Here is a 25848-nt window from a genome sequence, read left to right as displayed (position 1 = left end):
GGGGGGGGGGGGGATTTGTGCAGTGCTGTTGTGTAAGCACATTATTATAAAACAGAACAACAACTTATTCAGAAAATCAAAAACATCTGAAGACTAGAAAGAATAAGGACATGGGGACAATGGCTGAGGATATCCAGATTTTTATTCAAACAGAGCTCTGCCTTGAATCTGAATCATCTTCAGAAAGATGAATAGGCTTTAAAAAAGTCACCTGTCAATTGTCTAATGCTATCCAGCTGTGTATTTGGTTTTATTCCTATAGTGACACATTAATTAATTTAAGCGCAATTTAGAAGTCGGCAGCGGCACATCGAGGGAAGAAGAAGAGAAAGGAGGAGGCGGAGCGGTGGGATGATTTTAAGTGCTCTTCTTTCAAGACTTGTGCCTGGGGATTTTGTTTCTGCTTCTGGATCGACTGCTGCACAGCTGTAAGTCCGAGGAAGCCCCCTGGCTTACAGAATGAGCTGTCAGCAGCCGCTCAACCTGCAGCGTTCTGAGAGCACAAGGGTTAATCCGAGGCATGCACACACGTCCTGCCGCGATAACGCCCCGAGCGATGAGACCTTTTGCTCCAGAGGATATTCTGGCTCTGTCGGGTGATTCATTTTGTCTGCAAAATCAAGCATGTAATGCCTCTTCTCCTTTGCGCTCCCCTTCCGTCCCTGTTTCAGTCTCCCCGGTGACAGCTGATGTTCTGCTGCGCTTTCACTGCAGGACCCTGAGCAGCTGCTTTGCGCTGTTTGGGAAACCCTGAGATTAGGTAAATTAAATAATAATAATAAAAATAAATATATCCCTCAGCACCCAAATCATGGCTATGGGAAGCTTCCCTTTGCTGCCGTGTCTGGTCCGATTTACACAGCGGTCACGGAGGTGGGGAGCGAGCCCTGCCTCAGCCGACTCAGATCAGTGCACGTTGCTCTCTGTCTGTCCGTTCGTGGTCAGGATGGCCAAAACGCACCCGGTCCCCAGGGTGCCAGCAGGAGAGACTTGTCTATCTGTTTTCAAATGAAACAGGGATCTTTCCGTCTCTAGAGCGTGGATTTAGTTGTCAGCTCTGTTTACTATTGCTGGATGTCCCTCAGCTGCCGCGGAGCTGAGCGCAGTAACTCAGCGGAGAGCTTCTCCTTTCAGCCCTGCGTCAGGCTGAGACCCCGCGACAGCCCTCGCTGCGACCTGAAGGATGAGGGATGTTAAGCAGAGTGAGCATAACATTCCCAGGGCACTCCCAAGGGCTCTTCCAAAGGCTTGAAAAAGCCTCTTAAAAACGGCAGCAGAGATGGAAGGCAGTTAAGGGAGAGGGAGAAAAAAAAAAAGGAAGAAAAAACTTTGGCAAGCGTGCAGTGTCTTACATCAATCTAGCAGTCAGCATCGATGTAGATGTTCTTTCCTCCTTTTGTGCAACACCCCTTCCCTCCTACAGACCACCCAAAGCCCTATAAATAATCCAAGGACCGTATTTTTTCTCCAGCTTTCTCTTCAGACCTCGAAGGGAAAATATCAGGCGGGAGAAAGAAACAGAAGAGAGAGAGGAGGGCAGAGAGAGAGGAGAGATGGCCAGCGAATTCAAAAAGAAGATGTTCTGGAGGGCGGTGGTGGCCGAGTTCCTCGCCATGATCCTCTTTATTTTTATCAGCATTGGCTCGGCTCTGGGTTTTAATTTCCCAGTGTCAGTCAACGGGACATCAGCAACTCAGGACAACGTGAAGGTTTCGCTGGCTTTTGGGTTATCCATCGCGACCATGGCGCAGAGCGTGGGCCACATCAGCGGTGCCCACCTGAACCCAGCGGTGACCCTGGGCCTCCTGCTGAGCTGCCAGATCAGCATCTTCAAGGCGCTGATGTACATCCTCGCCCAGTGCCTGGGGGCAGTGGTGGCCACCGCCATCCTGTCCGGAGTCACCTCCTCTCTGCCCCACAACTCCCTGGGGCTCAATGCGGTAAGCTGAAACTTCACTGTCCCCCCCTTTTCCCCCCAGCTCTTTTTTTTCCTGAGTAGAACTGAGAGGGCAACACCTATAAGGATGTGTGTGGTGGAGGTGGTGATCTCAGGCAGGGCACTTGTCCTGACTGATGGCAGGGTGCATGCACTCACTGCTGTCAGCTGAAGCGCTATTTTAATCCTTTTCTTTGGTAAGAGATGCCATAGGGATGGTCCCTTCTGTCCGTTCTTTTTCAGAGCTTTATGGTCATTATCAGTTTTGCTCGTGTTCAATTTTGCATATCCATGCTGCAGAAAAGTGCCTTTTGGTACAAATGTAACATTGAAATCGCTGTCATTTGCATGACTTTCCTCTTTCCTGATTCTGAAGGTCTCAGGTAACACGTCTTTGGCTCGTGATGCTGGTTAATGTGTATGCACCGGTGTTTTCACATCTGTGAATGTGATTCTTTTTCAATACCTCATTAATAGTTTGTGTAACCTGATGAGTGCAGTGCAAGAACCTATGGGACCAGTGAGAGAGATGGGTAGCAGGAGAAATCCTATCACAAAAGGTGTGAGCATCACCTGTTGCATTTGGCACAGTGCTTTCATCCTGCCTGATTCAGAATCTTAGCAGCACTTTTCTTCTTTTTCCTACTTTAACTGAGCAAAAATGAGGGGAAAAAAAAAAATGGATTTCTCAGGTGTAATTCAGAGGATGAAGTGAGGAATCTGCATTTATGAGAGGTGCAGGTTTCAGACCTCTCCCATCCAGGTGCTCACAGCTGTTGACCATTACAGCATGCAGACAGCTGCATGGTGGCAACCCCTCCTCCTCCATGTATTGTTCTTCTCTGCTGTTGTCTTTGTACCATAACAAGAGCAATAGGGATAGTTACCCTTTTCAACATGAAATCATCCCACTGTCAGTGGATGTCAGTAAGGAAGTCCTACAGCCACAGCAATACCCAGAGGAGTACTATAAGTGGAAATTTCCTTCTGGTCACTTATCTCACTTGATTCTATTAAGAATTTTGTAGCTTTTCTATGGCCCCCCTCTTGCAGTATAGTCAATGCAGTTTGGAACTTGAATGTATTTGAAATCTTATGCACACTGGTGCACAAAGCTCCAAATATAAATACAATATCAGTTCAGAAAACATTTTAGGGAAGAAAAAAAAAAAAGGAAAATAAAAGTTTTAAGCATTCTGTGGCATGGGAGTTATTTCTAAGCGTGAGGAAGAGGAGCTTTTGAAAACAGAAAGGTGACATTAAGGAGGTCACTGCCGAGGCTGCTCACCTCCCTGCAGGGATCCCAACCTGCCACCCATCTGGAAACTCCTCTGGGATCATTCAAAACATTTTCTGGCGAAGGAGAGGGAATCTTTTTATTAACTCCAGTGGGCTCTGGCTCTGTGTGTGAGACGTGATCCTTTCCTCTGAAACCACTGGCAGAGGGAAATGCTGAACCGCATGGGACAGGGTACCCGCCCCGGTGGTTTCCTCGAGAGGTTTGGCTGCCAGCTGCCATGGAACATGGGAGGTCTGCTTTCAGCAGCATTCCCATTTGGTCTTTGCCTTTTGCCTGCCACAAAGCACTTGTGGCTGGCTGCTTCCTTTGCCCTGAAGCCCTGAAATTGGCTGTTTGCAAAGTGGGTGTAAGGGACCACCCCAAAAGCTTGCTCCTCTGTTGGTAATTCAAGTTGCAAAGATTTAAGTCAGAGCTCTGCACAAAGGCATCTAAGTAGGGAGAAGTCAGAGATGGAAAAATCACTCTGTGAATCACAAAAACTGCATTTGAGAGTGGAAGCCTTGCCCCTCCGCTGGAATACATTCAGTGCACCTTTTCCAATGCCATAAAATCAATGGTAGGAGGATGTGTACTCAGAGTTTTGATCTTTTATTTTCTATTTCCTATCCAGCAATAAATGTTCTGGATAGAAGAGGCTGAGGTGGGGGGGGGGAGACATTTCAGGAAATGGGGAGAGCAACAGCTGTCCCCTGTAAGAAGCAACTGGTGAGGAAAGCAAATCCATTCTTTTCCCACTCAGCTGGGAACAGCTGGGGAGGGAAGGTGGGGATTTGAGGGGGCAGTGGGTCTGAGCCCAGCATGGGGACAACACAACAGCTGTCCTCATGCACAGCTGATCACCACGGGACACATCCTGAAGTCACACTGCACTGCCTCCTTCAGCAAACAGAGCATAAGGAGATCCACAGAGACTTGCTTTGATGTCATGCTTGCTTTTCAACCTGAGAATAAGGAGGGGAGGGGCAGAGCTGGCATTCCTGATGCCTATTTTGTCTTCTTATCCTTCTAGTAGAAAATGAGGTATAGATTCACTACTGAAAAAAAGAATAGAAAGAAAGGGAGTGCTCCATTTTGGCAAAGCTTGGGAAGGTGGCTTGGGTATGCATGACTGCTTCCTCTTTTCAGGCCTTGCCAAGGACTTGAAAGGGTGTTTTTTTGTGGTTTTTTTTTTTTTTTTTGCAGGAAAATTATGGTGGAAACAAGTCAATGGAATCAGTGGCTATCCAGTGCCCTCGCTGATGCTGGGTGGGATTGCATGGGTGGGATAGATTCTGTTTTATCCTGCCCAGCTGCAGATCCTGCACCAAGGGGCCTTAGAGCTGATATCAATTCCTTAGGTTCTGTGCCAGCTCATAGGGAGGAGACAAACAAAGGTATTTCAGCTCTTAGACCTTCTCTGTTGTCCTATAGAGAGACCTAGATCTTTTCCTTTACTGTAGAGGAAACTTGGTATGATGAGGCTCCAGCCTTGTGAACCTTGATTGTGTGATGAATCTGTGCCTTTCTTATTGCCCAAAGGGAAGGAAAATGCAAGCAAACAGAGCACAGAATACAGGAATGGAAGGTACAGGGCTGAATAGAGAAAGAGGGCAGAAGAACGCAGGATGCTCCTTTACCATATTCAATAGGAAGGTCTGTTTTATTCTTAGAGGCAAGCAAAACTGTCCCACATGAGGAGTTTGATCTAAACTTCACTGAAGTCAATGCAAACTTTTTTAACTTTGCCTGGTTCTAAGTAAGAAATTCTGGACAATATTCAGAGAGGTGTTTGGATTACTGAATCCTTTTAAGACAAAACTTCCCCTGTATTTCAGTAGTAGCGTGATTGCCCAAGCAAAAACTTGGAGCACTGAAAAAACTGAAAGAGCAGTACTCAGTGTTTGTTGTTCTAAGAATTTGAATGTTTATACTTGTATCATCTAGCATCTTTTTTTTTGCTTTTGGGTTTTTTTTTTTGGCAGCTGGATTACTCCATTTTATAAATCTCCATTAGGTAAAAATGTAAGAATAGAGAAAACACAATCCAAAGTGCACTCATCTGCCAACACACTTGGCTATTGTCTAGTGAGGACAGATCTGTAGTTTGGATAGTGGAAGAAACTACTCATCATGGGCAATTAATGGCCAACAAAGAGCTCAAGCAGGAAAGACAGGTGAGAGGAGACGTCTGACCTCTAAGGTAACACAATATTTGCTGTTCAGCAAAGTTTATTGTGAGAACTTTCATCAGGCTATTAAAAACGTGCTGAGCAAAATTATTTATTTCTCTTTTTGTTTGTTTGTTTCCGGTTGTTTTTCATTTTGTGTGAAAATGGTCATCTTCTGAAAAAATGCAGACACTCCTTTACCAATTAATGATTTTCAGTAGTGTCTGCATTTCTATATACTGACTTAAATGCCAGAACTGGGGAGCCATCGTATGGAAATACTTTGAAAAATCTGCCTCAAAGATTATAAAAACTAAATATATATATATATTGTTCCAAATGGATCAAAAGTTGTAGGGAAGAAAAACAGACCCGCAGGTAGCTTTGCTCAGGATCAATACAATGAAAAGGAAAACAACCAAGAACAACAAATAGAAGAACTCTGTTTTGAAAATCAAACTCTACTCCATCCAGCAGGTCGGTGGCAGTGCAGGGAAGGAGGGAGGCTGGAGGGTTCCCCAGCAAACCCCACAGAGTGTGTGGATGTGTGGGCTGAGGGGGAACAGCTGGTGTACAAGGGTGGACGATGACAGGACAAGGGGAATGGTTTTAAAGTGAGACAGGGGAGGTTTAGGTTGGATATGAGGTGGAAGTTTTTCCCCCAGAGGGTGGTGAGGCACTGGCACAGGTTGCCCAAGGAGGCTGTGGATGCCCCATCCCTGCAGGCATTCAAGGCCAGGCTGGATGTGGCTCTGGGCAGCCTGGGCTGCTGGTTGGTGACCTGCACACAGCAGGGGGTTGGAACTGGATGAGCATCGTGCTCCTTTGCAACCCAGGCCGTTCTATGATTCTATGATTTTGGAGGTCTGGAGTATCTATTCAAGACTGATGGATAGCCATATAGATACCACTCCTACAACGTGGGAAGTCACTTGCTCCTGGAACACCCTTTGGGTTTTCAGTGTGATCAAATCTCTGCCTCCTTTAGCTGCCTTGAGGGCATCACAGGCTGTAGGAAGCTCCAAAATTCCCACATACGGTCCTACCAGCCATGGCCCTCCTGCCATGGGAGTAGGACTTGAATGCTTGGTGTTGGTGACTCATTGCTTCCCCTTTGTGATTTCCCTCTCCTTCTGCCCACGCCCTCTGAGTCTGCTCTCCTCCAGCCTCAAATTAAGCAGTGTCTGGTTGCGTTGGTAGAGTTTCCAAAATAAACAGAGAGCTTGACAGCATGAGTGGACAACTGAGTCAGTGATTGATTAAGCATTAAACGATGCCACTATTTCTCTGACTCAGTACAGAGAATGTGGTTGCCAGGGTGCCACTGGATGGATGAGATATGCAGTTGCTTTCCTGAAGTCTTGTGCTTATTACAAGTGTCCTGATACCTTTTTTCAATGCAGACTACGTCCAGCTTCCATGCCATCAGCTTCATTCTCTGTATCACCGCCCTCTGCCTTCCCTGTTTTTGATCAGATTTAAGATCCTCCAGCCAACGTTGCCTGCATATCTGTGTACTTAAACTCTGGAGCTGCAACATGGGACCAGAAGCAGCTGCACTTTCAGAGTGAGCAAAATGGTTCCTGTACATGAGATTAGTCCATAATTTTTTGTTTCTTAACAAAGAGTAGCACAATAGCTCTTTATTCGATTTCAATCTTGCAGCAGCCGTCTTTTATGGCTTGCCAGCATTGTATTGAATCACAGCATGCCAGGAAGGTGGAACATAGGAAAGGCACCTGCTTAGGAATGGCCACAGCCACAGCTGCTTTCTAAGGAGTTCACACGAGACAGCAGAAATATCTGGGCTGAGATTTAAAACTGATGTTATCACCCATCTTCCAGTACCTTTGAGAATAACGAGGGTTATGGCTCTCATTCTATTTTTAAGACTCAGAGATTATTTTTATTTTCGTTTCTACAAAAAATTGGCTTAGTGCTTCTGCTCCGTAATGAGATAACCATTCCCTAAGCTTTTCACAGAATCACTGAGGTTGGAAAAGACCACTAAGATCCCCAAGTCTAACCCCAGCTCACTCCCACCATGTCCCTCAGTGCCACATCTCCTCAGTTCTGGAACACCTCCATGGGTGGTTGGCAGGGAGCACATAGAGGTGCAGTAGTGTGGATGTTTTTGATGCATGATGAGGCCCTTGTTGATCACCTTTCTTAAGATGGTTAATCCTTCAGTGCTAAAACAGAGTAGTCCAAAGTGGGTTTCAAGCCATGAACAAGGTCAGCGTCCAGGGGATCCGAGGATGATTGGTGCACTGTTTGAAAAATACTCTGCAAGCCTCAGAATAAAGGTCCTATTTGAACAGAAAAGATATAAATTGATGAAAAGTGGGTATGTAGGCTTTTAAAATGAGTTGCAACAGAGATAAAAATACTATTAATTTGTAAGATTGGTTAATGTTGTAATTCAAATTAGTTCATGGCTGTGGGTCTTTTTTTGAACATACATATATATGTTTCTGTTTTTGACCAGCTGTCCAAATAAGTAGGAATAAGTATGAAGGAAGTAAAGAAGGAAAATAACTTTTTCCCTTCCTGACTGGTGAATGAACAGTTAAAGTTGTTCTCCTTTCCTTGGCACTCTATGTATTATGTCATATACATTGGGATATTTTGTGCTTAGGCATACACACATCTGCAGGCACACACTCACACATAATAGATAGAAAGATAGAGACACAGAAAGATAGAGGGATAGATTGTTGGATAGATTTGTGGTTAGATATGTGGATAGATAGATTGATAAACAGACAGACAGACAGACATATAGAATGACTTTTCAGATCAGGTTGACCCAAATTCCATATTCTAATTTAATTTCACTTTACATTAAAAATATATGTTAGTAAGTATTAATTTTTAATCAAGATCTGACGTGGCCTAAAAGAAACCTAGGAGAAAGCTGGGGAGGGACTCTTTATCCAGGACTGTAGTGATAGGGCAAGGGGGAATGGCTTTAAGAGGGGGGTTTTAGATTAGATGGTAGGAAGCAATCTTTCACGGTGACAGTGATGAGACCCAAGCACAGGCTGCCCAGACAAGATATGATGGCCCATCCTTGGCAGTGCTCAAGGCCAAATTCAATTAGGCTTTGGGCAACGTGATCTGGGTCTGGTGGGAGATGCCCTCGCCCATGGCAAGGCTTAGAATTAGATGGACTTTAAGATCCTTTCCAACTCAAACTATTTCAGGATTTTGTGATTCTATGGCAAGAATCTAAGGACAAATAGAAATTTCCACAAGAAACATGACAATGAATATTATGGATCTCACGCTGTTAAAAACAGCAAGTCATTGCAGCAGGGCTCATGTATCTTAGGAGATAATTTGGACCTTTGAGCGTGTTGACAACAGCATCCCTTTAGTCAGAGAATCCTAAGAAGTATAACTATCTGGCTTGTGTATTGTTACCTTTAGGAGAAGCATTTCTTAAAACAAGGATACTGAAACACATTACAAGTACTACAGGAAGAAAAAATAGCCCTTGAAAAATTTCCTGTTTGTCTCAAGAGGAAATTGCCTGTTTTCTTTAGAGCAGTCGTACATTCTTGCTTATTTGTCTTGCTCTAACTTAATTGAGAGTATTCAATAAACGAGAGATCTTTACCTGATATTGTAATTAATTTCTCAAAAAGATCTTTATTCTTAGAAAAAAATCTTTGTTCCTGGGTTAAAGAAACCACACCAAACTATTCCACTGTTTCACAGCTCCACAGTTCTTGTCTGTGTTTCCCAGATTCTGTGTTCCCCTGCCTTTCTGTATTCCGTGTGCTCCTCAGAACCCTCAGTACAAAGTTAATGCCAATGTCACGGAGCAAGTGAATGTCTGATGTAGGTTTTCCTGCCCTGTCTGGGAGCAGAATGGGGTGTATGTGTATTTATTAACACACAACCTGATGGGAAAGCACTACACTTTCTGGCATTCAGAGCCAAAGCTCGTGCTGGTATTTACCTCTTGCAACTCCACTGAAGTACATGATATCTGAAGCTATGGCACAACAATAATTTGTTAAATCAAATGTACAGGCCTGTCAGACATCCTGAAGGAAACTCTTTAAGCAGCAGGAGGCCAAAAAAGTATGCTGAGAGCTCTGCAAGAGGTTTCTCTTTTAACATCTGAGGATGGGAAAGCAGCCAAGAAATCCTCCATGTACTTTCCAAGCAGATTCCTGTGCATCCCTTCTGCAGTAACCACTGAGAGGTACCACCAAAAAGCAAATTTTCCATGCTCTTGACACTTTCTGTGCCAGGAGAAGTTAATGAAGGCTTTGAAAGCAGAAGTGTGGTTCAAGTTTCCTTACATATATTTATGTAATTTCCCTTGAAGTTATGATGAGTGCATTTGAAACAAGGAATGAAAATAAGTAAGCTCAGGCATGGCCTCTACTTCTTCCTTTCATAGGACCTGTTGCTTGATGATCAAGGTAGAAAGGGATCTGGAAATTTTTCCCTAATTTCTGCACTGCAGTGCTCACACTTAGAGCTGTACTTTCAACTCATGTAGATCTCTTGAATGCTCTGCAAAAGACTGGCAGTAAGAACTACCTCAAAAGTGGGAAGTTTGAAAACTTTGCAGGTGGGCTGAAGGGATTTTCTAGCAGTGCAAAGTGAACATCACTTTGGTGCAATTGCCAAAAACTATGCTGTGGCTTTTGTTTGAATCTAGACGGTTATTCCAGGAGCAACTCTGAAAGGTAGATTGCACAAAACTCAAAATTCAGATATGTCTTCATTTCCCCATTGAATCATATAATCATAGAAAGATAGAGTCACCAAGGTTGGAAAAGACCTCAAAGATCATACAATCCAACTGGCCACCTATCACCAGTATTTCCCCACTAAACCATGTCCCTTAGTGCAGCGTTTAAACGTTTCTTGAACACAAGAACCACCATCTCCTTTTGGGCTGACAATATGAGAGGCCATAAACAGCACCCTGATATAAATGAGTGCTTCACGTATTCTACTGAAAATGAACAATTTATTTGTGTTTGGCTGTGCAAAGGAAAATATCACTACTCTGCATCCTCTGAATAATAGCTGTTTATTTCATAGGAAAAAAAAAGAAAAAAAAAAAAAAAGAAAAGAAAAAAACATGTTTCCCAGGGCCACATCAGGTTAAAGTGTAAATGAGACTGTTTAACAAACGGCCTTTCTCCAACTAACTGTGTTAAATGGAAGTCCCATACAGTTACTGGCTTTTACTACGTGTCATTGGCCATCACTCTTCTCTTTATTGCATCCCAGGCTGCTGCGAGACAAAGCCCAGGCCAGGTTCCCATCAGCTGGAGGATGGGGTGGGAGGGAGGTTAGCCTTGTTCCTGCAGGCTGTCCGCTGACCAAAGAATGGAAAACATAATTTGCGCTTGGGGAACTGAACGTGCCCCCTTTAGAACTCTGAAGGCTGTATTTGTAGGAAGGATAACCTAACAAAGGACAACATGTTTTGTCCGTAGGTTCTGCTGAATGCTTCTATTGTTGACCTAGGATTCAATCCAAAGCTAATCCTTTGCCTCATAAGCAGCTCCATCTGAGTGCTCTTGCTATATAATTTTAAATGAAACTCTTTAGATCTCTCTCTTTCACTCTACTTACTGAAGGAATGTGACCTTTCTACTTTCGGGATCCCTAATGAGTAAATAATGAGTACAGAATCATCAGTTTCAGAGTAATGTTATTAAATTGCAAGGAGAGAAGAGAATAACTGTGGCTAAATAGCGAAGGATACGTTTGGACTGTGAGTTAAAGGGAGGTTTATAGCAATTCCAGCCGGAGAAGGGGAGGTTACTATGACAGGAGTTATCAAGTTACGAGCATGGTAAACGTGGAGCTGAAAGAATTAGAAGAACAGACAAAACGACGGGCAGCTTTGAGGGAAGTAGGAAGATTAATTTCTGAGATTGCATTCAAAGAGCAGCGTATCAACTAACTCTGCCCAGCAAAAGACTTAAATGTTAGTTTGGTGTGAAGAAGCATGTTGGATATTTCTGGTGTAAGGATGTAAAGGAGAGCATAAACCATTTAAACCAGTATGAAAAGATTTCCTCGTCAAGGAAAACAAGGAAAGACTAAGATGGGAAGGCTTAAGCTGTAAGAAGAAAACATAAAGAGATTCATTTTTTAAATAGTCTGCCAGTATTATAGCCATGGAGGGAGACTCCTGTTGAGTTGAGAAGAAATGACAGAAATTTTCCCTTAAGAAAAGTCTACCATGGAAGAGAAAAGCTAACCTGGAAGACTGAAAACATCAGGCCTGGTGCAAATGGCATCTTATTTGAATTCAGTCCACAGAGAAGGAAGACTCTCTGACATAAAGATATTATTTGTTGCAGCAGTTCTTGTTCCCAGCATGAATATTAAAAATACTTTAATAAAAGTTAATGCAGATGTGTTGAGAAGATGCCGTGGTTTCACTTTTCTGTCTTGAAAAAGCATCAGCCAGCTTTGCTTGCTGTGAAGTGTTTCATAACTGAGGAGAAAATTGACATTCCCGTACTGAAAAGTTGATTTCTACATTTCCAGAGGCCTAATCTTTTTCAGGAATAATGAGAAACTAATCCCTGTTATATGAAAGCAAGGTTAACCCTAGAAGATGCTGCCTTTTGCTGAGTTTGTTGGATGACATGAGGCAGGCATGGCATCACATCATGAAACCACCTTGCATAACAGCTCTCTTATCCATATAACGGGAAACAGCTTTGAGCCTGATATACTTTGATTCCTGATGAGAAAAATATGAAGCCACTGGAGAAGTACAAAGTTGGGTTTACCTTGGGCCAGTTTAATTTCCTGTCCTTGTTTCTCTTTTGAAGGCAGATATCTAATAAATATCCTGTTCCAAAAAAAAGGAGAGAGGAGGGAAAAATAAAAAAAAAGAAATAAAACATACCATTTGCCCACACTATTGCTGGAAGCTGAGGAAGTCAGTCAGTTAAACATGGCAGCTATGGGCACCTAAGTGAATCTTCCATAGTTCCAGTTGCAGATAAATCACAACAATTTGATGTTGTGGAGAGACAGAAGCAACTGTTACTCATTCCCTAAAAACAAAAAGCAGTTGCTCACCTCAAGCAGTTTTTTTCATGGTAGTGACTGGAAATATCCAGTGGTGCAGAACTCAGTATTCAACATGCCTGAGTACTGAGCACCCAACCAATTTCTTCTCGGGAGCCATGGGCTTTCTGATCGAGATAGGAATTTTATTAATTAAAAAAACTCCAGCCATTTTATTTTTTATTCCCCACTATCTTGTTCTGAGTCACACTGAACTCAAGTAACAACGGTGGCAGGATTCAGCTGACGGAAGGATGTACTTCATGTGGGCTGTCTGCATCTATGCTTCTGCATATGATATTGGTGCTTTTACAATCAAGGTGAAATTGTTCAGATGAAAGCACTGCAGTCGAGGCAGTGATTCAGCTGGTCAGCTATCTTTATGTCCCACTGTAATCTTCAGATCTTGCCAATAAAGCAACCCATTTCTTAGGTACATTTCTGATGCTTTTCACGTCAAAACAGTGCAGTGATTTAGAAATGATGTTCAGTGAAACAATTCATCTGAACACAAAGTGCCATCTAAAATGCAGAGTGTGTGGGAGATATTGGCGTAAGGTGAAAAAAGGCCAGAGATTTTCCCAGAGATGCATCAAAAGCAGCCCATATCCCTGCATTTTTTGTCATAATCACTGGTAATCAGCATACCAATGTAGCAAAGAAAGTCATTTCAGTGTGGTACAAGTCACTGGAAAAGGATGCTTACTCTCCAGCACTACCATATAGGTGAATACATCTTACACTTCAAGGCATTATTGTATCTATTTAATAATCATTTTTCCATCTTTTTAAGCAGATATGGGCATCTTAAATCACAAATATACTCAGAATTGCAGAATAGTAGATGTTAAGATCAGTTAAGATGAGCTGATATTTACCGTCGTGTATATTGAACTCCACTGTGACCAAGGACTAGATAAATACAGATACATGCATGTGTACATCAGTGCTCATTTTAATTTGATGGCTGTCTATATGGAATGCTAGGAAATTAACCTTCCTACCACTCCTGTTGTGCAGGGAGACATTTTGATGAAGACTCATGGTGTTCCATGTGTTGCTGTAGTCTAGGAGGGTCAGCCTACTGCTGTAGTGACACTACAACTCTGACAAGTAGGCAAATAACCAACATATGTGATAGTATACTTACAAACACAGCAAACCAGGACATCCAAGGCTTGCCTCTGTCTGCATTTGGAACACGGCCCAGAGTTCTTGCTCTTGCAGTGGAGAATCTTACGTCCCTGGCAATCTGCGTAATGTGACACGCTAGAGGAAAGCAAAAGGTTTCCTACAATATTTCCAGGTTTTATTTGGTTCCACACAGCCCATCAATAAGTGTTGATTAGCAGGGAGAATGACCTCAAGTCACGTCAACCTTAGGATTTGTTTTCCTGGAGGGAAAGGAAGACTATAATTTCCTCTCCTCAAAGATAAGAATTATCACAGGTTTTGAAGGCAGAATTTTGCTCTTTTTGTCTTTTTTTTTCTTTTTTTTTTTCTTTTTTTCTTTTTTTCTTTTTTCTTTTTTTCGTTTTTTCTTTTTCTCTTTCTTTCTTTCTTTCTTTCTTTCTTTCTTTCTTTCTTTCTTTCTTCTTTCTTTCTTTCTTTCTTTCTTTCTTTGGAGTGATTATTTTAAAAAGGAAAGGGTAAAAGTAATAGAATACTAATTTAGTATTATATCAGGTGTTCAGTGTGCATTTCTAGATCGTGTCATTCTCACTGCCAACTCACTTGTACATAATTTATATTTCTCACACATAGATCATGTTTGTGTTGAAGATGGTTTTAGTTTCTACTCCTGCAGGAGCCAAAATATCCATCATTTGAACAAAGATTTCCTTAGCTATACTAATAAATTAATATTAGTTTCATAAACTAATTTTATAAACGAATTCTAACTCAAGGTTTACCTGTTCTGCATGTTAAAGAACAAGATACAAAATTATGTTATTTATGTTTCAGATGTCATTTCTTAGAAATTAATACATTTTCACTGTTGTTAAGATAGACAATATCCTCTTATTTTTACAAACATTGTATTATTCTATGTTACAGAGAAGAAGTGAGAAAACTGAATAGCAAATGTGGAAAGCGAATAGGTTTAACAAAACCTCCTGAAGTTTTAAAGTTTTTTCAAATATTAATTTTAGGAAAATTGCAATGTAAAGCCATGTGAAGAGGTTTAATACATGATTTCCCATAGTTTTATTTTTTCTGACAGGTCAACATAACAAGCAATTACGTTTTTGTTATGTATGACCTTGCAACATTTAACACAAAGGCTGTGACAGATGGGACAACCTACTGATAGCTCTATTACTGAGTGTATGTTTTGCAGAGCATGCTTCCTACACTCAGTCATTTACATTCTCAGTTTTTCTGGCATGTGTCCAAGCTCATGTTTTATCCCATCTATGCAGTGCAGTTACCTCTGTTTAACAACAATTCGTTCAGCTCATAAAGATTTGTCTTAACGAAGACACCAGTGAACGCAATCATTAGAAACAGAATTAAAGCCCTGATACATCATTATTAATTTAGATCCATGGTTACTTGTTGAAGAAAACTTTATAATAGTACTACAGAAACATGAAAAGGCTGTTATCTTCTAATGTTCATGTATGTGAATTTCTGTGGTTTCTATATGTTCCATAACACATACATTATTAAGAAACTCAACTGATTCTATGATCAATAATACAGTAGGAATATCTACATCTACCTCGTTTTGAAGAGTTCATGTTAAACAACAGAAAATAAATAGTGGTAGGAGAAGAAAAGATTAACGTGACTTGTTGATAACAGAGATAGGTACCTTCAGGCTACTCAGAGCTGTGCTACTTTCTTACTCTATTTGCCCCTTCCTCCTCATGCTCCTGTTTGTTTGGCAATTGTTGCTAATGTCAAGTTGAGCAATGTTTAATTTGACCACTGCATCCTCATTCTCACAAGCAATGAATAAATGTCTTAGGGCAAGAGAGGTCATTTTTACAGATATATTCTATTGAAGACAAATCATTAACAGATTTGTCTTTCACACGTACACCAGTTACATTCTCATTGTGTCTACTGGTTGAGTGTTTGCTTTGGCTGGATGCACTGAATGCAACCACCATGTTTTATCACTAACAAAAGATGGTTATATATGGTTATATCTACACTCGAGTGCAATAGCGTGTGTTTCAACTCTCTCCTTTTTATTTTTGCTGTTAAGCAAAGGAAGCACAACTAGAGAAATGAATGTAGAGGTCTGCATTGAGATACAGCATCCCCGTGAAACTCTGTTGTACTGTGTGAAGGCAGATAGGAATATCAGATTTTTTTCTTTCCTTCTTGTCTCCATGCAGCTTGCAAAAGGAATCAATGCAGGCCAAGGACTAGGAATTGAAATCATTGCTACTCTCCAGCTGGTTTTGTGCGTCCTTGCCACCACAGACAGGAGAAGGAATGATGTCTCAGGATCAGCACCTCTGGCCATTGGTCTCTCTGTTGCCTTGGGACATCTCCTTGCAGTAAGTTTTAGCTCTCATCTTTGATGTGTGCAGTACTCTTCCTCGATATGGGCTGGTGAAGAAAGATAGATTGGCAAGACAGGAGTTCCATCCTTCTGCCTCCTCTTCAGAGACTGACCTTAATTCTATGCTGTTCATGGTAATGGTGTGTAATGAAGATGCCACATGTACTTTGATAACTCACTGCTGCTTATCCTTTTGACTCCTAGATTGATTACACTGGTTGTGGAATTAACCCAGCCAGATCTTTTGGCTCAGCACTGATTGCCAACAACTTTGAAAATCATTGGGTAAGTAGAAGAAATTTGCTTAACTTTCAAGAGATTCTGCTTATACACAATTTACAAGATCAGAAATACGTAAATCCAAATAACTAACTGTTGCTGAGTTTCTGTTCCTATTTCACTGAACAATCTCCTTTTGCTCTTTGCTGACTATCTTTGGGAGATGCAGATTCCTCAAGATGATCGTGTGTTTTCAAAGTAATACAGCTAATTTTCTCTGGTTATTTCCCCTTATGCTTATTTAAGTAAGTAAATAAATAAATGATTAAAACGTGAAAGCCTCATTAGTGAATCCTATGTTGAGAATACGTTGTTTAAACTAAGTTTGTAAATTGCTATGATTATTCCAGTAAAACCAACTTGAGAAATGCAGTGAATTATGCAATATTTGGAAGCTAATAAAATGCCCATCTACTTACACTTAAATATGCTTGTGCACTTCCATGGATAAGTGCACTGGAAACACCACAGATTTTTTAATTATTGATAAATATTTAATGAGGAACTTCATGAACATGTACTTATTTCACTAAAACTCAGTGTAATTTGTTCTAACTCTCCCACTTGTTCTGGCATCTTTTTGCACAAGATTTCTTGGAAGTTCACTGACAGTACAATGGGGCAATGAAATTTTGGATATGAATGCCATTTTAATCTAAAAAGTATTACATACAAAATGGGGATGCTGTGGAAATTGTACAGTTTTCTCCCACCTCAACAATTCCATTGGGATATTAGGATAATGAAGCTAAGCAAGGAGTTAGTGTTTTCAGAACTGTGTGGAAAAAAATGTGTTGCTTTTGTAGAGAGGGTGAAAAAGGGAGTGATAATAATGCCTATTAAACCACTGATATCACTGGATAAAGAAAACATGTTTTCAGACTCAGTATCTCTTTGGCCAAGTACATCCCTCAAAATGATCTATTTGTTCTATTAAAATCACCTTGTTGGCTAAAATACTTATTCTTCCTACAAAAGTTGTTTGCCTCCTGTGGAATGTCCCTAGCTAAATAGTAGCTAACAGCAAGTTAAGCCCCTAATTAGGTCCTCACTAAATACTACTTTCAGATTCACCTATCACTGAAGGTTGCTGTGAGAAATGAATCTCACACCCTTGTTGCTTTTAGAGATCGTTCCCCTCCGCCTGCCAAATATAGCTTGAGCAACCAGTAGATACATCATTTTAAATATCAGAAGTTGACAGTATAGTCACAGATATCCATTCCTGGGTCCCTTATCCAGTTTGTGGTTTCACTCTGAAGTTCATATAGAGGAACTTAAGCAGAAACTTGCAGAACAGCTTCAAATGCAAGATTACCTGATGCATTAACCAGGCTTGGAACTGTGTTCCAGATCTTCTGGGTTGGCCCAATCATTGGAGGAGCAGGTGCTGCCCTCATCTATGACTTCATCCTGGCTCCCAGAAGCAGTGACCTGACTGATCGTGTGAAGGTGTGGACCAGCGGCCAAGTAGAAGAGTATGATCTGGAAGGAGATGATATGAACTCCAGAGTTGAGATGAAGCCAAAATAAAGAAGGACAAGTTGGGGTGGGGGAACGCATCGGTTTTTATCAGTGTTATAGACTCTTTGTAAACCAGCAAGAAGAACTTTGTTTTGTAATTCAATATGGTTTTCCTTTTTTTTTTTTTTTTGCACCCAATCTAAATAGCTTTTTTATATCTGAGGTTGTTCAATTACATTGTCTTCAGGCCAAGAATTCATTAGCATGATCTAAATAAATTGGGTTGATATTTAACCCTTCTCTCACTACTTTCAAATTTGCTGGTGTATTCACTGTGGCTGGCCCTCCCAGCACATCATGCAGTAGTGATGCATAGTTTGCTGAAAGAATAAAACTTCATCTGTACCATTCATAGGGGTTTTTACCAGAAAAAGTATCTATATAGAAATGCAAGGCTGGTATTTAATGTCAGCAGTGCACATGAAAAAAATTCTTTAATCATTTCCCAGAAGCATCTTTTGGAAGCAAAGGCTGCTAAAAATTGTTATCTAGAAAGAACCATAATTTTCTAAATTGTTGATAATCTCCAAGAAAGAGGACCAGAAATACTGTTGAGCAGAACAAGAAGCTCCAGATTTCCAAGATCTGTTTACATTTTTCAATGTTTCATCCTCTCTGAACCTGCATCCAGTTGTGAAGGGATAACCAAAAAATGTGTAGATGCATGAATTCCTGGGAAGTGATAACTAGAAATGAGATTGAAGAGCAGTAGTTACAACAGCAATGAGAACAACATGGTGCTGATATGTAAACAGGACCTGATTGTTCCTGTGACTGTTCTACTTTTGCTTCTCTTATGTAAATTAACTGTATATTTGAAAAGAAACCAGGAAAAAAAATAAAGACTCCTTTCTTCCTGACCCCATTTTAATAGCAAGTGCTATGACATTCAGGGACAATTAATAGAGATACACACAGTATATTTTCTAATGAGGGACAAATACATACCCGTGTGTAAGTCCATTTTGAGGGTCATTTAAAAAAAATAAAATATATATATATATATAAATGTTTATATATGTGTTTTATACAGAAAGCTTAGTATGCTGTTTTGTAAGAAAATAAGAGCAGAAAACAAGTGGAAGGACTTTCATAAGAGCTTAGCAAAATAAACGACACTGGAAACATGAAGAAAACTAACATTCTAAACAAAATGGAAGATGATTTTCTGTTTTTGTTTTAGTGTGTGTGCTACCTTTGATTTCCTGAATAACCCATAACAGTAGATGGTCTCACATACTAACTATAGACTATAGCTGAAGCAGGTAGGTGCTGATATACTTGTTCTGCACTAAACCATTTTACATAAAGAATGAGGCCCAGAGAAAACCTACATAAAAATGACACAGTTAACCCTTCAGACAAGCACCCCAGAGGTTATATGAGTGACAGATGACTCCTGGTGGACAGACAGCATGGAGAGTGAAAATGAAAGAGGGTTGACGTAGGAATCCATATAGTTTGGATCATTTCATCTAGTTGAGCAGATTTACAAGATAGAAAGAAGAAAAAAACAAAAAACAGAAACGCCAGCAGACCAAACCAGAATTTTTCTTGTCTAGTTTTGGTGCATAATCCTGTGTATTGTCAGTGTACATACAGCATGATTGGATTTTGGGGTGGTTTAAAAATAAACCAAATCATTTGTGCTAACACATGAGATGTTCATGGTTCTTTTTTCATTTCTTTACATCACATTGCATTTCCTCTGCTATAGTATTTTCAGGTGCCCATCTGTAAGACTGAGAAAGCTTCTTTGTATGGCAAAGTAGGCCCTCACCTAGAATCAAACTCTATTTAAGATGTACTTAGAAATGAAGTAGGGTACAAAGACTGCATGCAAACTTTTCAGAATCTGTTGAATCCAGAGTTTCCACAATCAAATTCCAGAATTTGCCAATATTCTAGGACATCCATTGACCCCAAATCAGTCCTTTATTTTTTTTCCTTACAAACCTGACCACACAGAACAGTTGGAGGAATTATTCAAAATAAATAGCTTTCCTTGACAAGCTTGAGGTAACAACACTGATAGTGATGCAGATTCAGAATTTTTGTCCTACTTCTTGCACAAAGTATTATCTCTTTTTTTCTACTCTTCAAAGTAAAAATTATTGAAGAAAAGCAATATTGACTTTCTATTATGTTTATAATATGTCATATCAGTGCTCTAGCTGCCGCTGCTGATCATTCCTGTAATAAACATAACAGAAGGAAAGATGCATGATAACTATTCCCCCAGTGAAGAAGCAAGAGGAGCAAATGAAGAGTTACTTGTCAGTGTATTCAGACTGAAAATGTTTCCAAAGTTCATGGAAATTAAGTAAAAACACATTAGAGTGGAATTCCAGACTTAAATCTGCTCCCACTTCTTTTGAGAGAAGGAAAATCTTAATTGCACAAAGTGCTTTTCTAGCACTCAGATCCTGACGTGAGAGCAGTAGTTTCAAAACAGTGCAAGGCCATAGCTACGAATGGTCTCCCCACTCCAGGCACAAATGATTTTGCTTTATGTTGGACAAGCACACTTACAAGTTATCAGCACGCATTAAAATATTTGGAGGTTACCCAGGCAAAGGAATTAAAAGCACGAAGTAGCAAGTATCGAAACCCACTATCAAATGTCAAGTGAACAAATGTATTTACATGACGTTGCCCAGAAACCCAGCAAAATCTTCCTGGAATTGAGATGAAGCCTGGAGCAGAGTTGTTTAAAAGAGCTCCTATGGTGTATGCACTAATGGTTCCTGACCATTTGATAAAGAGAACACATCTATGCCATGTTTCCTAGGGATGTATTTATCACTTGTTCTGACAGAAGAAGATGAAAAAACAAAGGCAGATGCTTCCGTAGTTTAGCTGAGGACCACCTGTCATGGTCTCAGATCCAATCTGTTGGGTATTTCATGGCATATCAAATACTCACAGCGAGTGGCTACACAAATGCTAGTAAATGAAATAGCACGGGGTCCATTCCCAGGCAATGTGAACAGAGCTGTGTGTGCCTGCACAGGTCATCCTAAGATACATTCTCCCAAACTTCTTGGCAGAGTGGAACAAGTGAAGATGATCCACTCTGCTCTCCTTTTTTTTTCAGTCCCATCTACCATACCTTGGACAGACAGAAGCATCTCTGGAGATGTACTCACCTGGTAGTTTATACTGCTGACAATCTGTTTTTTTTTTGCATGCACCAACACAAGGTTGTTTAGAAGAAGCATAAGCAAACTGTTTTGAATTCGTACCTGCATGTACTCTTGCCAATCCATTGATTCTATAGACAATCTAAGGAGATATGGATCCTAAGTTTAGTCATCTATCTTTAGAAGTGAATACATGCTCTACCTTCCCATTGTAGCTGTGGCAATTTAATTTTAGATTTTACATTGCTTGACTCTCTATAGGCTTTTAACACATGCAAGGAAAGAAAGGCGATTGAAACATAACATAATGACAACCAATAAGCCAGGAAGCTTCCATTGTCTTTCCATATCCACCAGCTGCACCAGTCACAATTCACAGCTTAATGTTTTTAAAATTTAAAATAACACAATAATACCAATGAGGAGTTTCTCATAGTGTTTCAGTGTTCTCTCTCCATTTACCCAGCTGAAGTTGGAACGTGCCAAGAGTCACACAATAAGATCCCATTAAGAATACAGCTGTTATGATTCAGTTGAAGTCTGGGCTCTAGAAAACATCTGTGTCAAGAACAGTAGAGTTTTGTTTTACTGAAGCCTGATGTCCTTGAAAAGACCTTTTTATATATCTATTTTTTAGCATATATTTTGTCTTATGTGATAAAAATGGCTTTGCTCAGAATTACTCTTGGGGACAAATGCATCTTTGTATATGCTCTCCAAACCTAAGTTGTAAAATCAAGCCTCTGATAATTAGATGATTCACTGTAATCATAGATCCTTGCCATTGGTCATTCCATTCTTCTGTATCCTGTATTAGCCATCTATAGGAAAGATGGGCAGGTAAAAGCAATTAATGGAGCTAGTTACCTACCTGGAGTTCCTTTAGCTGGTTGTACAATTGACAAAGTGAACTCATCTCTGGAGAGTACTTCTGAATTCTTACTGGCCCTATACTCCTATTATAGAAGAACCTGAACAGTGTTTCCAGTCATCACCAATTGCCTAAGAAAAGTTGTTCCTTTCTGAACTATGAGCAATAATCTGTTATTCACATGGTATCTACCTTCCAGCTGACTGTCATTGAAATGACATACTTAACCAGGACTACTCCAGCTCTGGGAGATTCCAACTAGCAAGAATTCAGTGGAATATCAGCAACTGGAAATACCGTGAACATGTGCTGGGGGTGGGGATCCTCAAATCATTACACTTTGAGGCTGATGGTGGAAATGGATGTCCTGGGCCTGAAGTAGGATCACAGGCCAGTAAGACAGCTCCTATGGTAGAGGGAAAGGGAATGGTAATTGGTGAATCAGCCTCCATGGGAGCCTAACTCAAGAGCCTGTACGTCAATGCACAGAGCATGGGGAACAAGCAGGAGAATTTGCAGGCATATGTGTGTATAGGGCTATGATTGGAATCACTGAGATGTGGCGGGATGGCTCTCACAACTCAATATAGATAGGTATAAACTCCTTAGGAAAGACAGACAGGAGAGAAGGGGAGGGAATGTTGCCCTCTACACCAATGACTACTTAGAGTCCATGGAGCTCCACCTGGGGATAAACTATGAACTGACAGAGAATTTATAGGTTAGAGTTAAAGGCAATGCAGGGTAAGGAGATGTCATAGTGGGGGTTTGCTACAGGCCACCTGATCAGGAAGACCAAGTGGATGAAGCTCTCTATAAACAGATAGGAACAAAACATGATCCTCATGGGAGACTTCAGCCATCCCAATACCTGCTGGAGAGAATACAGCAGTGCACCTGATATCGAAGAGGCTCCTGGAATGTGTTGATGATAACCTCCTCTTCCAAGTAGTAGAGGAACCCATGAAAAAGGTGCTATGCTGGACCTTGTTCTTACTGACAAGGACAGGCTGGTGAGTAATGTGAAGCTCAAGGGTAGTCTTGGCTGTAGTTACTGCTAAATGATGGAGTTCAAAATTCTTATGGTATCAAAGAGGGTGTGCAGCAAGCTTGCTATTCTAGACTTCAGGAGAGCAGACTTTGAACTCTTCAGGGAGCTGCTTGGCAGGGTGATATGGGAGAAAGCCATGGAGGGAAGAGAGGCCCAAGAAAGCTGGTCAGTATTCAAGGACCATCTCCACCAAGGCCAGAAGCAGCACATCTTGAGAAAAATGAAGGCAGGCAAGAATGCTAGGAAGCCTCTATGTATTAACAAGGACCTTCTACACTCACTTAAGCTCAAAAAGAAAGACTATATTAAATCTGTCCTATTTTTCACACCAACTTTGTCTAGAATACTGAATCACTTTAATGACCTCAGTCTTGGTCTTTAAAATGTTCAGTTGCCTATTATATCCGTTCTTTGCAAATAGTCAGCACATCAAATTAATATGATCACACTGAATTCAGCTCTAACACTATATTGATTAGTTTTCTTTGCAACAAGATCCATTTTTATAGCACATGGATGGATTCTGAATTTCAGATGGAACCTAAATAACTTATGTCCAAACATATGATCCCACTATCCTCTTCACATTGTCTCCTCTGATAGAGACATCTTACAAAATATGCATCTTCCAAAAACACACATATTGGCACAAAACAGCACTCTGCCAACTGAACAAGTATTCATATATGAATTGATGAATTGATATGAAAAATTTATATTGTGCATATTTCTCCTCCATTCTAAAGGAGAAGAAAAATAAATAGTATGTGAATTGACACACAGAAGTCACTGACCATAAAATACTGTTGGAAATCTTGTTAGTTCTATGGCAGTGAAGAAAAACAGTGTGTACATAGAAGAGAATAAACCAGAATATGCTAGAATATAACCATGATGTAACCCTTATACAGTTCTCTATATGAAAACGCTTCAAAACTGTTAATAGATGACCTCAACCCTGTTGCTTGTAATCCTTTGATAACTGTTGTATCTCAAAATAAAAAGATAGAACACAAAATGAACACAGCAATGAAGAAAGCATGGAGGGAAGAAACACTGCAGAAAAGGCAACTGATCTGTGGATTTTATTAGTATTCAAAGGTATTCATTTTCCCCCCGCTTGAAGTGTACGCCCTACTGCCCTTAAGCCACGACTGTTTCAATGAAAGGTTTTCAATCTTTTCAATACTTCTGCTAATAGACTTACAGATTTTGGTTAAGAAAAGAACCCTAGAAACTCAACCCACTCCCCTTTTTATGATCTCCTGAACTTCCTGATTTGTCATGCTCTACAGTTTACCAGGAATTGCCCTCATTGTGCCATTTCCTCCTTTCTGTTTCTATTCTTGTCTTAGGGCAGCAGCTTAGAAGCCTGTGAAAAAAATGATAAATTTAATGATAATATTTGCCTGGTTTTGTATTGTTTCTATAAGGTTCTTTCCTCTTTTGCTTCTTTTCCTACACTTCATTTTCAACATCCTGAGGACTACTCACCATTAGAGGTGGTCTCTCCACCTGAACACTTCTCCATTTGTCTTGTGATAAGTTCCCTTTTTCTAAAGGGTGTTCCTTTCTCTGAGACAAAAACATCAAGGGACCACTTATTCATTCTTTCTTTTTTTTTTCTTTTTTTTTTTTTTTTTTTTTTTTTTCTGCCATTGAATACAAACAGAACAATGTTTTCTGGAAGCCTGGGAGTCAAACAACAGCTCTTGGCAAAAAGTGGCTATTGCTGGAAGCGGTCATCATTTTTTTCTTCCCTGAAAAGTAAATGGAGCACTTGCAGGTTGCAGTCTGGCATAAAGGCAGCTGTGGCTGTAAAAATAACAAGCTGTAGTAGGCATTTGCTTTCCTTTGGGGATCCTCAACGTTTTTCTTTCTTCAACATTTTATATTATTACTCAATAAAAAGAACCAAGCACGAATTAAAGAGAAGAGGGGAAGTGTTGGGCCTGCCTGATTTTATATCTTACTGATGTAAAGTGAGAAGAAAGGTCACTTGTGACTCTTCTGTTTTGGAGCCAGACACGATTTACTCCCAAACCTCTAATCATTGTTTGAGGAGTGAAAGAGGAGCTAAATCACATTCTAAATATGGCTTTTGAATTTTGAATGGTTAGGGCAGCTTACAATGTCTTTTGTGACACTGGGGAGCAGACACCAGTGCTTTGCGTTTGCTGTAAGAGATTTGATCTCAATTCTGGTTGCTCATTAGCCAGGCATAGCAGTGAATCTGAGGCACCACTGTAATGTGCAAGGCTCTGATCTCCAGTATTTCAGGCTGACATGTTACCCTTGTGCCCAAACAGCCCTAAGACACATGCTGCTGGTGGGGAAGCCTGCAATGTCATACCAGAAGCATTCTTTACCCAGAAGTGTGGTTTTAGAGATCTTCTTCCTTGCACATCTGTGTTAGTCCATTCCTGTTAAATTTCAAAGTGCACTTCAAGAAGTCATCCTTTACATTCATTATTAATGAAGGAGACATGAACTGACACACTAAGATTTATTTGCCATAGGTGAGTATTTTGACTTCATGTTAAAGTATTCTTTCACTCCTTGTCATTGCCAAGATTTACATCTTTTTGCACAAGCCTTTGCCTGATATAGAGGGAATGGTTTATGAATCTGGGTTCACGTTTCAATTTACATGGCTTTTAAGTAGAAGACTGTATGGAATGTAAAACTTGTAATTCATTACTTGAAAAAAAAATCCAAAAATCTCACCTACCCTTGTGAATGTCAAGAAAATTCTTGCCATGGGCTATTTGGGATGTTAGGCAAAGATAGTGCTTTCTATCTAAGAAAGTCTTTTTATCTAAGCTGTTTCTTAATGAAAAAAAAAGAGAAAAACCCCACCATACCAGAACATGAATCCCAGTGGTGATTCCCATGAATCAGTGATGGTTTTCTGCAAGGGTCCTGATTAGCTGCTTAGAAGAACTCTATCATATCTGCTGCAGTGCTGAAGGCAACGTGTGTTATTTTCTCTTCCTTGGCCTTTGTGTC

General features: G+C 40.5%; 1 protein-coding gene across 1 annotated transcript; it reads left to right on the top strand.

Moving 5' to 3' along the window:
* The first annotated feature begins 1345 nt into the window (after positions 1-1345).
* On the top strand, positions 1346-19429 carry AQP1 (aquaporin 1 (Colton blood group)). The gene is made up of 4 exons (XM_042888439.1): positions 1346-1940; positions 15802-15966; positions 16176-16256; positions 17604-19429. Exons 1-4 carry the CDS (start codon positions 1554-1556, stop codon positions 17781-17783), a joined length of 813 nt encoding a protein of 270 aa, XP_042744373.1. The 5' UTR covers positions 1346-1553; the 3' UTR covers positions 17784-19429.
* The last annotated feature ends 6419 nt before the right edge of the window (positions 19430-25848 follow it).

This window comes from Lagopus leucura, unplaced genomic scaffold, assembly GCF_019238085.1.
Source record: "Lagopus leucura isolate 7727_CA_CO unplaced genomic scaffold, USGS_WTPT01 Super-Scaffold_100157, whole genome shotgun sequence".
Lineage (NCBI taxonomy): Eukaryota > Metazoa > Chordata > Aves > Galliformes > Phasianidae > Lagopus > Lagopus leucura.
This window is presented reverse-complemented; position numbering and strand designations above follow the sequence as displayed.

Coding starts and splice junctions, on each gene's coding strand:
- AQP1 (XM_042888439.1), top strand. CDS start 1,554: ATGGCCAGCGAATTCAAAAAGAAGATGTTCTGGAGGGCGGTGGTGGCC. Junction 15,967..16,175: donor CCTTGGGACATCTCCTTGCA/GTAAGTTTTAGC, acceptor TTTGACTCCTAG/ATTGATTACACTGGTTGTGG. Junction 16,257..17,603: donor ACAACTTTGAAAATCATTGG/GTAAGTAGAAGA, acceptor ACTGTGTTCCAG/ATCTTCTGGGTTGGCCCAAT.